General features: G+C 37.8%; 1 protein-coding gene across 3 annotated transcripts in view; it reads right to left on the bottom strand.

Annotated features, from left to right (window-relative positions):
- The window catches only part of Mib1 (mindbomb E3 ubiquitin protein ligase 1), a 97,962-nt gene that overhangs the window by 26,676 nt on the left and 54,706 nt on the right, over positions 1 to 16,580 (bottom strand). For all 3 annotated transcript variants that reach the window (XM_021150154.2, XM_021150153.2, XM_021150155.2), the window contains exons 11-12: positions 15,718 to 15,915; positions 12,969 to 13,120 (exon numbers count right to left, since the gene is read on the bottom strand). In XM_021150154.2, coding sequence (XP_021005813.1) covers positions 12,969 to 13,120; positions 15,718 to 15,915 — 350 coding nt within the window. The remainder of the gene's footprint in view (positions 1 to 12,968; positions 13,121 to 15,717; positions 15,916 to 16,580) is intronic.

The raw sequence follows: 16,580 nt of genomic DNA, 5'->3' as shown, positions 1-16,580 counted from the left end.
TCACTTTGTGGCACTGAGGATGGATCAACCTTGTACATGCTCGACCACTAAGCTAGACCCCTAGCTCTCTAGGATTTAAAACATTTTAAATTTTTTTTTATTTAATGTTCCTTTTTTTGTCTGCTCTGAAAACCACAGGTCCCCTTGAGCTATGACAGTTTCACTTATTCTTTGTTTTTTGACAAAGCTAAGAAGCCTAAGGAGTATTAACTAGACACTCTGTATGTTTTCTCTTCATCAGTCTGGGGCTAGGGGACCCTGGCAGAATAACTACATAGGCAGTGCCTTCCATCACTTTTCACCTACTATCCACATGACCTACCACTCTCAATGTTACCACTGACAGGTGCATGGAGGAGTGTGTGACATAGCTCTCTGGTGTACACTGTCTCCACCTTTTTCTATTCTACCCTCTTGACAAGCATTGTACAGCCCACACTCAAGGGGTGCAAAGTCATGTTCCCTGTCTGTGAGAAGCATCTACACAGGCTAACAGGCACATTCTACACTGGAGCTATGGGGAATTCTCTTATATATATATAGATATAGAGAGAGAGAGATAGATAGATAGATAGATATACACACGTAAACACACACATACATATATACATATATGTATATATATACACATACATACATATATACGTACACATACATAACACACATATATACATACATGAGTAAATTTTTTAATGATTTATTTATTTTGATTTTATGTGCATTGGTGTTTTGTCTGCATGAGGATTTTGGATCTGCTGGAACTAGAGTTATAGGCAGTTCTGAGTGGCCATTTGGTGCTGTGAATTGAACCCTGACCCTCTAGAACAGCCAGTGCTCTTAACAGTGGAGCCATCTCTCCAGCCCTCTCTTCAGAGATGGTAATTAGAGACTTATCAATCCCTTTAGAAAAGTAAACAAAACAATACATGACCTTGAAAAGAGATAGTATTTTTAGGCCCAGCCTGCAAGGTAAGCCTGGAGAAAATAAAAGAAGAGACTCTTGTTCCCTCACCTCCGTACACCAATAATAGATCAGAGCAGTCTGCCCTCTTCTTGTTACAGAGTGGGCAATTTTAAAAACACATCTTAGGACCTGGGACAGCAGCTAGAGGATCTTCTCTGCAGCACTTGCAGCTGGTCACTAGGAAAGCCCACTGCTATGCTGCAAGCACTGAAGGCTATGAAATTATACAACAGACACTATTACCAGCTCAATAAGTAAGTCAATTTCTTTTACTAAGCCAACAGACTATTAATTGCAGTCTCTAAGACTTGGTGTTATTTTTCCCAATAGAGATACACTCTTCCATTTATCAACTAGTTCTTCTCCAATAGGTTAAGGACACGGATGTTTTAAAGATAAGATCTTGCTACCAGTTAAGCAGGCATTTATAAATGGTGCCAAAAAAGCATTAAGTTCCAGAACAACTAATAGTGGTGCCTAGCCTAATCCCTGGCACATGGCCATGCTCAGACATTTGCTGAATGATGAACAAATGAGTTCCAAGAAGCAGAGGGGACAAGCAGCTGTCTACACTGGTATGCGGTGCTCAAATGGTACCAGGCAAATCTCTAAGGCCTGCCATGCTATTCCTAATGTCTCTCTTCAGCAAAAGGGAACATTTTCTCAAATCCAGCAGGTGAACTACAGAAGTCTTGCATATTAGTATCACTTAATTTTAGAAAAATGTCAGAAGAGCCTTTTACTGGATGGTCAATCAGCGTCTGTTTAGTTACTTTAAGATTCCCTTAATAGTAGGTAAAGCAGATTAGTACAAAGCCCGTAAAGAAACTTAGGAAAGTTAAGCCAAACAAAAGCTTTTGGAGTCATATAGTTGTATGCATATATAGTTGTATACCAAAGGAGATTCTTTGCACATGGAAACCAGAGCTCAAAGTTTTCTGAGTGGAAAGAATGAAGAAACACAGGGCATCTAGTCTGAGCATCCAGGCAGAGTATTAGTGATATCATATGTTTGGTGGACTGCTGAACACAAGAGCAGGAATTCTCTGACTCATTTCAATGTCACAACCCAGCACAGGAACATGGCACAGTGTTCATTGCTACAGCAGGGGTGGGTACTTTAGGACCTGAAAATTAAATTCTTTTAAAATCTAACATGTATCATCTCTTAATGTGCATAAATTTTGAACATTTGGAAAAGGTACAGTTTTCTAAAATTTACCAGTATCCACAAAAGCATTCCTTTAAAATTCTTACCCCAAAGCAAATTAATCGTGAAGACAAAAGACTGTTAAAGACAGCCCCCTGCCTGTGTGAGGTGATATAGTTCTACTTAACTCTTAGCTCAACGACTACTTAGGAGAATATGTTTGAACTAAGAACAAGATACATCTGGTTTCTCCTGCCCAATTTTTCAGGTTTTTGAGATTTAAATTTTATCTTTATAGATTTGCTGGGTTTGAGTTTTAATACTACTCATTTTTGGTTAAAAATAAATATCTATATTTAAATTTAACCTGAATACACTATTAAAATTCAGAACTCTGAAGTATTTCTTGTTTCTAGGACACATACTATATAGCAAAGTTATGTCAAATTCATGATCATTTTAGTCTGTGGATGGTTATACCTAAATGGTACTTAGAACATTGGAGTCATGGCTTAAAGGAGAGGAAAGAGATCACTTTAGACTTAGGTTTGAGAGTTTAATCCACACTAAAGGCATCGTTGGACTTGTACATGTACATACAGTTACCCATAGGCATTCCTACCATACTGTCTCTAAGCCCTACGACAAAGCGACTCAAGTGGACACTGAACTAAGAGTCTAAATACTTCCAAAGAATCCTATACAAGCTTCTTACTGCTCCATCTCACGGCCACTCGATAAATTCTACTCACCAGTTCTATTCTCCACTCAAGTGCTATTTATTATTTTTCAAATAATTAAAAAATAGTAACTAACCCTAAATATAACTGTACAAAAATCCCTACAAGCCAACATCTGTGTAATACATTACTATACAAAATATTTTAACCATCAAAAAAGAGTTGGATTATGAAGTATTTTGGTAGCAGAGGGATTTTTACATCCTGCAGATCTGCCTGAAGATTGTCTTGCTACCAGCCAGGGCAAATTTGTTGCCCGACCCCACCCCACCCCACCCCCGCCGCCCTTTTTCTCTTCAGTGCTTCTAAGTATAGTGACAGCCGCGTGAGGTTTTCCTAGTCTCAGCACAAGCTCGGGGAGAATCTGGGAAATGTAAGTGGAAACATGAGACACAGCTCTATTTAGCAGTACTTAAAAAAAATATAGCAGGACAAATGGCAAAGCAGTGTTGGGACCACAGGAAGAACAATCAATAGGCAGAAAGCAAGATAGAATCCTCCTCAGCTCTTAGATCGACAATCGACAGCTGAGAGACTATTTTTTGCTATGGCTGACTAAATATGGTCAGGGAAGAGAGAGGCACAAGAGAGTCTGTTTGCCTGGGAGTGCATGTTTCAAATGCTTAGCTGCCTATAAAGCTCTAAGAGCCTAGGCTGTGGCCACTGAGTCGGGAAGAATAGAAGTTGGCTTCTGTGGTGACTATGTGGGAGTCCTGCCCTCGCTTGCAGACTTGACCTCTGGACATAACAAGGTAGCTTCACTCCAGATCTACCACTAACCCTGGAAACTCAAACTCCTGCTCCTCCAAAAGACCCAAAGCAAGAAAGATGCACAAGATTTCCTGAGGCACCACAAGAACCCAGTATAGTCTGGTGGGCACAGGAAACTGGGTGAATGTTTACAGCTAATTGGGAGAATGTGAGGTGTGTTTAGGGTTTAGGGTTTTGCTTGCAGCGTTTTTTTGTTTTTTTAAATCTTAGATTACAAACTTTTCCCCTCTTGTGAATCATTTCATCTAACAAAAACCCTAAGTACATTCTCTTTGCCACTGTAGCAACCTTCCCATTACTTAACTTTCTCTACATATCTATATAATTGATATATTACATTCTAAATTATATGACTAATGTTGATTCAATTTGAGAGAGAGAGAGAGAGAGAGAGAGAGAGAGAGAGAGAGAGAGAGAGAGATTGCATGCCTGCATGCACATCTGTGTATTTGTGTCTTTCTATGTCTATGAGAAGAGCAAGGGAGAAAGGTAAAATTATGTTGTTGTTGTTGTTGTTTGTATATTTAATTTGTCTTTCAAATGTATCTCACAAGGTAAGGTCCTGTGTTCACTTACACTGGGTGCTTACCTCACCCAGCTTATAAAAGCAGTGCTGAAACAGCAGCAGTGTGAAAGAACGGTCATGATGTGGTGACTGCAATGTTACTGTAGGTCACTACATCTCTTTCCTGTAAGTGGGGCAGGACACTAAGCTCACAGGTAAATCAAGCACAAGAACTGACTTGTAAGGATGCTTCTGACTTTCTGCATGCTTATCTAATATTGACTGATATATATTCTCATTGTTAAATTAATTTATATCTGGGCATAGGCTAATTTCAAAGCTCAAATTAATAATTTAGTTTTAAAAATGCCATTGTTCAAACAGCATGCCAGATAACTTCAAAAATATACAATCTACCAGTATCATTACGTCACTAAAGACAGGGTCTTTATTGTTTTCAATTAAACAACTGTTTCAGTTCTGTCTCACTTCTCTAGTAAACCTGCATCCTGCCTCCAGAGCACAATAGCTTCTAAAAGCTACTTCAAGATTTAGGTTATGAAATGTCTCCCCTTGCTTACTTCTCAGGCCACAGACATCTGCATGCTGCTGCATGGTGCAGGTCTCAGCAGCACTGCTGACTGAGGTCCATGTTGGCAGCTTACTAGCTTTCTTCATGGGCTGCAGAAATCCTATTCCCCCACTTCCCTCCCAGCACCCCCTTTTCTATTCTTTACCAAATCTCAAAGCTTCTCAATGTCTCCTTTTGAATTAACCTTCAAAATGTCTTAGTGACTATAGGCCACTCCCAAATTATTCTTTTTCTTGTGCTAAATATTCAAGGTAAAACCCGAGATTCACAGACTAAAGTGCTTCTCCTCTTTTATGGAGACTTTGGAAAAGTTATTTTAGTACTTTCCCATTATATTAAAAACCATTTTAAAAAGTAGTCTCAGACAAACCAAGCACAAGCATGTTAACTATTTGAATTGCATTCAATGCAAACAGAAACAGAACAAAAACTTGACTAAATGATTTGTAATCTGTTACCTTGAAAATAAATTTCCATTTAAGAACATTAATTCACTCACACAATGAAATGATCCAATTTCAAAGCCTGTGCTAACTATAACTTGTTTCTCCCAATAAGTTTTAAGTAGAATTATCTGGTTTATAAAAACAATTTAGAGTAAATTGATTATCATCTGTCTGTAAAGGATCTAGAAGCAAATTATAAAGAAGAGGGAGGCACGATGGAGAGAGCAGCAAGCGTGCTAACATTTCTGAATAAACTCAAGACTCTGCTGACTGCATCTCTTGGAAAAGAAGAAGCAGGGCAAAGCATGGCGGTGCTTAAAAGAACCACGAGCAGAAGTGGCATTGATGGGATCAGGTAAATCTGTTGTAAAATTCAGTCTCTGATAAGCTAATCTCCGCACAGGATCCATTACTGTTCCAGAAAAGTAATCCAAATGTCCTACTAACAGCTGGGAGAGGTGGGCTGCTTCATGTTTTCACAGCTATCGGCCGGCGTAGGAGTGCCTACTCAGAGCACATACTTCTTTATGTACCCATATGAACATTCAGTGCTATGGAATGTAAAGAAGTATGTATTTTGGGTAGGTAATGTCCGCCAAGAAGAAGCTAAGCTGAAGCTAAAGGAAACTCTTTCCAGGAGGATGACTTTCATACTCTGAATTCACCTGTAATACTAACAGCCCCATTCCAAAAGGACCAGCCATTCACCAGGCAAACTAACATCCCTTATACTGTACTGAAGAGAGAAGTTCCATGGAAGTGGATTTTAATTTTCACATTAAATCATACTACACTCTACACTGAATACTCACATGACTAAAATTTGACTACTACAGAGGAAATAGTATTGCTAGCACAAAACAGTGAGACACAGGATCAACCATTATCTGTGTTCACAATTGGATATTTTAGTGTATCGCTTCTATCAAATCAGGACCAACAAATCTAATAAGAAAAATAAAGCAACAAAAAGCTGATTTTACTGATATAATAGCTATTCTTCACATGTGGCAAAATGTATAACCTATTAAAATCAGAGGACCTCGTAAGCCAAAATTTTTGGTTTCATTATTTTCTTTTCTGATAGCTATTGAAACCATAATGTTTAAAGACTATCTTTTAAGTAAAATTATACTGCACACGTGAAAACTGGCCTTTGTCCTTTTCCAGTTTGTCAGTTCTTAACCCAATCTGTACTTTAAGTGCAGTTAATACATACAGCATGAAAGAGAATGATAAAAATGGCAAAACCCTAGGCCACAACTAAAATATAACAGGATATATTGACAACAAACTGTCAAAAATCTAAGTCTGTATTATCCTTGCTTATATTAAATGACATTATTCTTCTCATAATGAGTTATGAACAGCTATATTAGTTATTCCACAGGTCTGAAAGGTTTTAATAATTCTTTAAGAAACATTTTCGCAACTAATAATTTGTTACAATCCTTAAGAGAATGCTAGCTATTCATTTATAAAATAAAACTGAAAACTGATTTTGTTGCTTCCAAGTTCAGCTTTTGTCTAGGAGTGTTTTGAATCACTTGAAATGTCACATCCAGCACTTAGATCAGCTGTCCCTTTTGAAGTGAGTACATGTTAAACTCTGGGCATCTGCTGACACTGCTATTACTCAAACACTTCACTGTCACCCTGACAGGGATAACAGATGCTGACACTATCAGATGCTGGACTATTTTTTCCCATGGCCTCTCCTTGTCCTGATATGGCCAGTACACGAAACTCAATGATCCAAAAGCACACTTAAGCAACTGCACTTGCTTACTAGCTGCCAGGGACCTACTAAAATAGAACCAGGCAAGTGCTATCTTCAGCACTTAAGTTCAAGCAACCAAATACCTGTTTCACTATTTGGAAAAAATGATGCAAAGAATTAAAATTACATTAATTTCACCAGAAGCACAATAATTAACAACAGATGTAGAATATTAAACTATTTGCATACTGTCTGAGATTGTGTTGTCCTTCTACCATATTAGTTTAAAAAAATAAAATTATATGGTATTTCCCTCAGCATTCTTATTTTACAGACAAGCTATAATATATCAAACTTTTATTGTATGAGTATGTGTCAGAAGACATTCTCTTCGGGCAGGAAATCTCCAGCAGAATCACATTAACAAATGCTTAAGTACTGGTTTTAAAGTATCACATGGTAGGTTTTAATATTCGAAATTCAGGGACTATAGCCGACTACCATACATGAATGTATCACTAACCTGATAATAAGAACTAAACAATCTATACTCAAAACAGCATAGAATTTAGTCAAGAAAATAGATTTTTAAACTTTATCTTATTGTTAATTTATTTTTTTACACTCCACATTCCATTCCCCACCCCCACCCCACCCCCCTCTACCCTCCAACTGCTCCACATCCCACATCTCCTCCCCACCCCACCTCAATAAGATAGATTTTTAAGAAGGTTAATTTCTGAACTTAGGGTTAGTATGCCAACATAAACAAAAGCAAAGAATGACACTGAAGATGTGTGTGATGCAGTAATAAATTAAAGGACAGAGAGTTACTTTCTTACGGCCATTCTTATCCTTCTACTCCGTAGCAGAACTTGTTAAGTCCTCAGCTATCGTGCTAAAATAGAAGCAGTACAAAAATATGTAGCTAGCATGACCCTTTTACAACATCTAGTTTAATTACTTAAAAACCTGGTTTGCAGGCATGGTGGCAAACTGCTTTAATTCAAGCACTTGGGAGGCAGAGGCTGGCAGATCTCTGTTTGAGGCCAGCCTGGTCTACAGAGTGAGTTCCAAGACAGCCAGGACTACACAAAGACCTGAATGAACAAACTAACATGGTGATAATTTAGAAGCATTACTCTGAAACACATTATGATTTATCTGTTCTTTCAAATGTTGGTTTTGAAAGGCTACTGTGTGCATTTAAGAACCAAGTAAAGATGCACACTGATGTGAGCTGCAAGAACAGCAGTGTAGGTCATATGCCTAAAAACGTGAATTTCCTGTTTAACAACTGGTACACCTGTGTAGGAACCTCTAATACCTGTCATGCTATATTTCTACAAAAGAGCATTTAACCTGTTTGGATCCTACACCAGCAGCGGCAATGCTTTGCTAAAGCTGGTAAAATGGAACCAAATCGCCTCTTCAATGGATTTGGTCCCCTTCAACCAGCTGTAGCTATGCATTGATTACACATGGACAGCCAGTGTTTCGTGAACATGAATTACATCTCAACTTACTGAATTCATACAAACTGTAATTAAAAGCAAATACCTAGCAACTGTCAATCTTATTTGGAAGAACTAAACTGGTTAAAGATGTTTCTTAAAAGCTTTATGAAAATGTGTGATAAAAAGAATTTCAAATAAAGTTATTTATTTGTGGTTGTGGTATTAACTTTTCATTTTAATTAATAAAATGTAAAAATTTTTATAAAAGCACTTTAAATCTTAAAAGTGACATAAACTTTTCTTCTTCTGAAAGTGATAATATTAAAATGCCTACTGTACCTCTAATAAAAATGACAAAAATATTTGAGAAACTCATTGAAAACTCACCTAAAAACATGATGGGAATATCTCACTTTTCACATGGACATACATAAAAGTTATTTTTTTCAATTCTTAAAAAGTACTTGGTGTGTACCTGTCTGTGTCTGTATGTGGGTCTGTGGACATGAGTGCAGGAGTGCAGTTGCCCACGGAAGGCAGAAACACTGGACCCCTCTGGAGTTACAAACAGGTATAAGCCATCTGCCATGGGTGCCTGAAACTGAACTAACATCCTGTTTAAAAAAAAAAAAAAAAAAAAAGCAGGATATGCTTGTAACTACTGAGCCATCTCTCCAGTGTGCATGGTTTATGTTACAGAAAACCATAATAATATTTAGTACGCCAGAAATGCAGTAATCATCTTCAATAGGACTAAGCCTTCCATTTTGCCACAATTTAACTGAGTCTTAGCAGAATGTTGTCCAGGGACAGACTTTAACAATAAACATCTAATTCTTCTGACTCTGAACCCAAAGCAAATGTTTTGTAAGGTTTAAAGCAGAAGGAAAATGCTAAAACATTTCTACTTACTACTTAGGAAGTTTCTCAACTCTTCTCACTTGCCAGCTGGCAACCCTTCACTAACAAACATGCCATTGCTCTGTCTTTGTCCTTCAGAGAAACTTTCCTCACAAGTGTCTAAGTGAAAAGAAACTGAAGGAGACAAAACCAGAGACCAATATCCACCCGATTTTCGCAGTAACTACAAGAGAACTGCAAATGGTTTACATTGCTTACTAAGCACACATTTCAGCAATGGTGAAGGCCTGCAGGCAGGTGCCTGGGTAGCCTGGGATGCAAGTTCATCCAAATAAAGCTGGCTTTCACTTTTTATCCACCTTGATTTACAACAGCAATTTTACCCAACTGAGATATAATAACAGGACTATCTAGGGGGAAATATCTCTATAAACATCGAATATCTGGCTGGAGATACAGTTGAAAAATGTCTTGCATATACAATGTCCTGGGCTCAATCTTCAGTACCCCCAATACATAAACAAAAACACCAAGTATCAGAAAATATGATCAATGTTATTCTGAGTTACAATTCCTAACCCTACAGATCAGCTTTTAAATTTACAATATTTTGGTCTGCACCTTCAAGTCCAGGTTTCAAAGCATACCTTCCATAAACATAAGGCACCTAGACTTTTTTTTGTTTGTTTGGTTTCTCGAGACAGGGTTTCTCTGTGTAGCCCTGGCTGTCCTGGAACTCAACTCTATAGACCAGGCTGGCCTCGAACTCAGAAATCCACCTGCCTCTGCCTCCCAAGTGCTGGGATTAAAGGCGTGCACCACCACTGCCTGGCCTAGACATATCTTCAAGTCCAGGATAATACAAGTTTTTCTTCAGAAAAGCACATCCAATAATATGACGCTGCTGATACACTGCTGAAAAATTACTGTTATTAACTAAAAGCAAAGCCAGGAAGTGTACTCAGTTTACACATACATACATAGACACATACATACACATACATACATAGACATATATACATACACACAAGTGCATATGCCAATTCTGGAAACTTCCCACATTTTCAATCATAACAAGTGGAAATGAGTACAAGCAAACCTGTTATGAGACGAACTTATACAATGTCGAAAAAAAGTTAATGGAGGAAAAAGTGCAAATGTTCCAAAAAGAAAAAAGAAAAACTCTCAAAAACACCAGAGAATTATACTAACTAAAAGGACTATTACTAGTTACAATTAAAGAGGAATGGAAGTCCAGCACACAATCATACTAAGTAATTCTGGACTGTATCAAAACAAAATCACAAAAACAGGATAAAATGTTACAATATGGATGACAGACACATTAACAAGTAAGACTAGAAAGTGCTCAAAGAAAAGGAAAATGTTACTACATTTCTTAATATTTGACATTCTATCTTAAAAGAGGGAAAATGTTAGCATATGGAAATAATAATGTGCCATATCTGCTTTTTTAAAGTAAGAATAAAGGCCCAAAGTCTAGGAGAGCTAACTTTAATAAACCTCAAAGCATCCCAACATGCTATCACAATTGATACATTTATTTATTTAAACATTTAGTGTTTTCCAATAAAACCAATATATGGCAACCACAGTCACAGCTGCCCAAAATTCATTGAAGAAAAAGGAATAAGGGAGTCATGTAGCTTTAACCAAAGTCATTCTGCTATATAAATTAATACATTCTCCATATGCATGTGGGTATATGTGTGTGCCTTGTAAGCATGTAGAGGTCAGAGAACAACTCGCAGAAGTCACTTCTTCCCTTCTCTAACTGGGTCCTGGGAACTGAACTCATGTCATCAGGCAACAAGCACCTTTACCCACTGAGCCATCTTCTCCAGCCCCTTTCCTTTCTTTTCTTAATGTCATCTAACACAAAGTAGCTCGTTGAAGGAGTCACTGTTAACATTATTTTCTGAAAAATCCAAGAATTACAAAGAATTAATTCTGTAATTAATTATACATTATCTTCTTGAAATCTTGTGGTGTCTTTACTGTTAAGACTAATTTGAATGTCTACTGTATAAATGTGGAGGACATACACATGAATATGAACATCTCTAGTCCTCATGGAAAAGGAATATGGAAATGTACACAGTTAACAGACCGCACTAAGCAGGCCACACATGTGAGTAACAAACACAACAGAACTCTAGCAGAGAGGAGGAGGCAGTTGCAGGTGGGAAGAAAGGAAAGGTGGCTAAGACAACATGGTCATGAAAGAAAACGTTTAAGAGCTGGGAGGAAGAGAGAAGACAGCCACTTTAGACAGTAACACAACTACAGGGCAAGGGAGGCTGGAAGATTTTAATTAGTGGGAGAAAAGTCAGAGAGAGGGGCTCTAGACACTCAACCCATAACCCCAGCACTAAAGACTGAGGCAAGAAGATGACAGACAGCTCCAGGACCACTTGAGCTACACAATAAAACTATCCTAAAAAAAGAAAAAGAAAAGGGCTTGAATGCAACCCCAGGCATATAAATAAAACGAGGCTCTCACACTCAATCAGAAGCTAGTCAGAGGGCTGGGACCACAACTTGATGGCACAGTGCTTCCCTCAAAGCTGCCTAAATACAATCACCAGCAGTGCTAGCAAAACACCAACTTAAGGCCTTAAAAGTTCAGCTTTTAAAAGAACTGAGACGATGTACATGATGCGCTGAGAAGAGGCTTATCATTGTCATCATCTGTCTTAAGGCTGGAGACATGATAATTATTAGCTCCTTTACAATGCAAATGTATGAAGAGTTCAAATATCTGTCATCTGAAAACAATTCAGTGTGTACTGGACAAAATGGCATTGAAGCACCAAAAACAGCAGTCCCAAAAAACCCTGTTGTCTTCTGTAACTACCCTCAAGTGGTCATCCTAAGAAGTTTTAAACATAGCAAAAGAGAAAATTGAAATATGATATAAAATACATTAATGAGCGATGAACATGTAAAACTATCCAAAGAATTTAAAAAGAAATCCACACACATATTATGGAATTCCAAAGAATAAGAATTCACAATAGCTGGAGAGATGGCTCAGCAGTTAAGAGCACTGACTGCTCCTCCGGAGATCCTGAGTTCAATTCCCAGCAATAATATGGTGGCTTCACAGCCATCTGTAATGGGAATCCAATGCCCTCTTCTGGTGTCTGAAGACAGCAACAGTATACTCATATACATAAAATAAATAAATCTTAAAAAAATTTCACAATAGATAAAGCAAACACCAAAGTGAATAGTTTTCTTAGTCAATATATTATAGTGCTTTACTTAACTATAAGGAGACACAGTTGTTTATGAAAACCTTATCATTTACACTTGTCTCCAAAAGCAGCCCTCTCAAATTTTAACCAGCAAACCCTTTTATTCTGGTAGAACACCCATTACTAGAATATAATTAAGGTTCCTTGGTATCATGTATCTAAATAACGTATTACAATGATCATAAATACCTGACATCATGTAAATGGATAATATGTGAAATTAGAAGACAACTTGAGAAGGATGTTGAAGAAGCAAAAAATCTTAAGGCACGTTTAATTAACATCTTTAAGTCTTTTATATCTACATTCAATAGACTACTTCCCAATACTTATACTGGAGCAACATGTACCTAATGAATGAAGGCATATTTTCTACAGAGCTTTAGCCAAATCTGTCCTCATCACATCAGGAAAATAACTACAACAGGTGACAGGAAACCATCTTTAAGTAGCACCTAAAACAATAAAGGAGGACCTTTACCTGGGGTTCCCTCTCAGTGCAGCATGGTGCAGGGCATTGAACCCGTTATTGTTCGTGATGGTCACATCTGCTCCAGCTTCCAGAAGAACTGCCAGAATGTCATCCCGTTTCTTACTTATGGCATCATGGAGAGGGGTGTCACCTTCAGAATCCTTTTTTTTTTTTTAAGTTTAAAGAAACTTCCATTAGTTCTCCTTCCATTGATCACCACATCAACAGGACGACTTTCACTACTACTAAACAAAGAAGCAGGCTCTCCAACAAGCAAACAGCTGTCAGTCGGCAATCATGCTCCTGGTTCTTGTTGGTCCATTTCTTTTTTTTTTTTTTTTGGTTTTTCGAGACAGGGTTTCTCTGTGTAGCCCTGGCTGTCCTGGCACTCACTTTGTAGACCAGGCTGGCCTCAAACTCAGAAATTCGCCTGCCTCTGCCTCTGACATGGAGGTAATGGTGGTTCTTTCTGAGACATTCTCACACTGCAGCCTAAGCTAACCTTTAACTGACTCTATATAGTTGAGGGTAGCTTTGAACTACCAATCTTCCTGCCTTTTCTTTCTGAATGCTGGGATTATAGGCATGTATTAACACACCCAATGTAACACTCTATTGTCCTTCTGTACCATGCACAAAGCCTTGAGCTCCATCTCCAGCACCATAGGAAACGGACATAACAGTGCATACCTATAACCCTAGCACTTGGGAGGTGACAGTACAAAGATTAGAAGTTCAAAGTCATTATCATCTACAATGTCAGCCTGGGCTACAAGACACCCTGACTCAAATATTAAAACAACCTATGGCAGCACTTGTAGGCCCCAATACCATGAGTTTAAGGCCAGTATTTTCAGCCTTAATTACACAGTATCAGTAATTTTTCGGTTTCCTATATATTAATAGGATATGCATCCACAGGTTGAAAGTCAACAACTATTGTGTTTTCAGAGGGCGGGAAAGTGGCTTAGTTCAAAGTAGAAACAAATCCAGTCAAAAACTCTAATTTCTGAATCTATTTTTTTTAAAACCTGTACCTGTGTGTATAGGATGCAGGGTGTGGTACAAGCACAAGAACAGGTGTTTACACCCAGAGAAAGACAGCAGCTCCATTCCTCTACTCTTCTCACTTACTCACCAGAGACAGGGTCTCTGACTACATGGCTAGGCTGGCTGGCCAGTGAGCTTTGCATCCACTTGTCTTCAGCATCCCAATGTTATAGACATGCCCAGTTTGTTGTGTGGGTGCTAACTATCTGAGCTTATGTCCCCTTGCTTACATAAGTGCTCTTACTCACTGTCTCTTTACTCCCTCAATCTACATTTTGTAGAGGTATTTATCATTAATCAATTTATGAATTGATTAATGAATTCTAATTCAGTATCGATCACCTGCAAAAGTGAATTATTTGGAGCTTATATATAATTTGTAGCTTTACAAAGTCATATGTAGCATACACTCTATTATATACCATAGTTGTCAAAGCCAGCTTTCCACTTGTTTTTATAAATTAAATTTTACTGGAACACAGCCATACCCATTCATCTATGTATTAGCTATGATTCCTTTATTCTGTAATGGCAGAGATGTATGGCCTTGAAATAAAATACATGAAAACCTATAGTATCATCTGGCCATGTTTAGGAAATGTTTTCCAATCACAGGCACTCACCTATATAAGGTATTCCTAACCGGAGTTCAATCCAATTACCTACCTCCTATTTGGTGGCACTAAAAATATGTAGCCTTTCACCTGGGGTGAACTAATATGCCCTGGAATACCTTTCCATGGGTCCCTGGTCCCCATAACAGCTATTCCAAAGCACAAGTCTCAAGTATGCTTTGTCTATTACAATCCCTACACATAACTGACTCCCACATCAGGTTAGTAGCTCTCAATTCCTTCTCCTTAACCGAACACTCTCGGTTCTTCCTCTGCTCTCTAGCCCTGCCTCCTACAGGCAGGATATAAAGCTACATCCCAGTTTGGAAGAAATCATTCTGGACTGAGCAGTACCTGCTACTCTCCTCCCACTCCTGGGCTTCAGCCATTCCCTAATATCTACAATCATTCATGCCACAAGCTATTTAAGATCACAGTGATTACTCCTGTTGTCTTCTAATTATTACTGCATTTTCAACTTAAAGAAAGTAGTTTTACATATCCGAATAGTGTTCAAGAACATTTATTTAAAAATAATACTCATTATTTATTATAAATTATTATAAAATGTATTTAAAAATACTTTTATTTAAAAATAATATTTCAAGTCTATTTTGTTAAAAATGATCAAGATAGAAAGAAGGCTAGAAAGAAACCCAATGACATTTTATTATATGCTGTATTATTTTTCTATGAAATTAAATACTCATTCCAAATTTTAACCTTGTGTATACAAAAAAAAAAAAAAGTGTTCATGGACACAGACCATGTTTCTCTTACATATATGGTTTAAGTTCATCTAGTTGCTAAACTAGCTTAGAAATAAATCATTTTTAGGCAAAATTTTTGTTTCAAAAATCAGGCTATTTTCCTTCCTACTTAAAGCAACGTAATATATTTTCCAAAACAGACTTAAACCTAGAACCTAGAATAATAAAGCTACAACGAAAATATTTAAATAGTTGCAAAGTAAGTTATTTTATACAGCCTGTATCTTGGATATCCTTCACAATAACAAATTTACCACAGAACTTGGTAAGTCACTTTAACCAGTCCTACCAATGCCTGCTTAGTAAACTCCTTTCATGTCTTACCTGGAGACTGGGATGACAACCAAAATCCAACAAAGTCTTCACAACTTGAAGATGACCTTTATTGACAGCAATATGAAGAGGCGTCTGTCTACGCTTATTACGAGCATTCAGGTCAGCACTGCCTCGGTGTAGGACTTCTATGACAGCACCCTCATCTCCAAAGGCTGCATGGTGAACGGCTCGATCTCCATCTTTATCCTGAAGGTCAGCATGAAAGTTCAATCAGGGACGAGTTAAGAAAAAAATCTAAAGCTATAAAATATCACAAACCAAATTAACTGCAGAAAAGTTGTGGGAAAGTAAATATAAAATGACTATATAAGTTAGTCACATTGCACCACATTGAACTAAGCCAATACCAGGGTATTTTACTAAAACAGTAGCACTAGGGATCAAACCTACGGTCTCACATAGGTGAGGCACATGCTCTACAGCTAGTGCCATCCAGCTCATAACAAAAAGTCTTTTAGACAGAATCTGATGTCACCTCCACTGGCCTTGAGCCCTCCACCTGCCTCAGTATCCCAAATCCTGGCATTCCCAGAATGCACAACTAATCCAGGAACAAGACAACTACACTACTATCAGTTGAGTGTAACTACCAAAGAAGATATAAAACAATATGGTCTTAATTACCTTTACACAGGAATTGGACATTAGTCAAATTACATCTAAGTCAGACGCTGAACATAACCACTTCTGTGTATTTGAAAACAGAAATTCTTGCTAAATAATGCTTTTTTTAAGATTTAAAAATGATCCAGGTGGTAGTGGCACACTCCAGTACTCTGGGGACAGGGGCAGACCTCTGTGAGTTCCAGAGCAGCTTGGTCTACAAAGCAAGTTCCAGAACAGAAAAAGCT

This window comes from Mus caroli, chromosome 18 (genome assembly GCF_900094665.2).
Source record: "Mus caroli chromosome 18, CAROLI_EIJ_v1.1, whole genome shotgun sequence".
Classification (NCBI taxonomy): Eukaryota; Metazoa; Chordata; class Mammalia; order Rodentia; family Muridae; genus Mus; species Mus caroli.
Note: the sequence above shows the minus strand (reverse complement) of the source record. Positions and strands in the feature narration are given on the sequence as shown.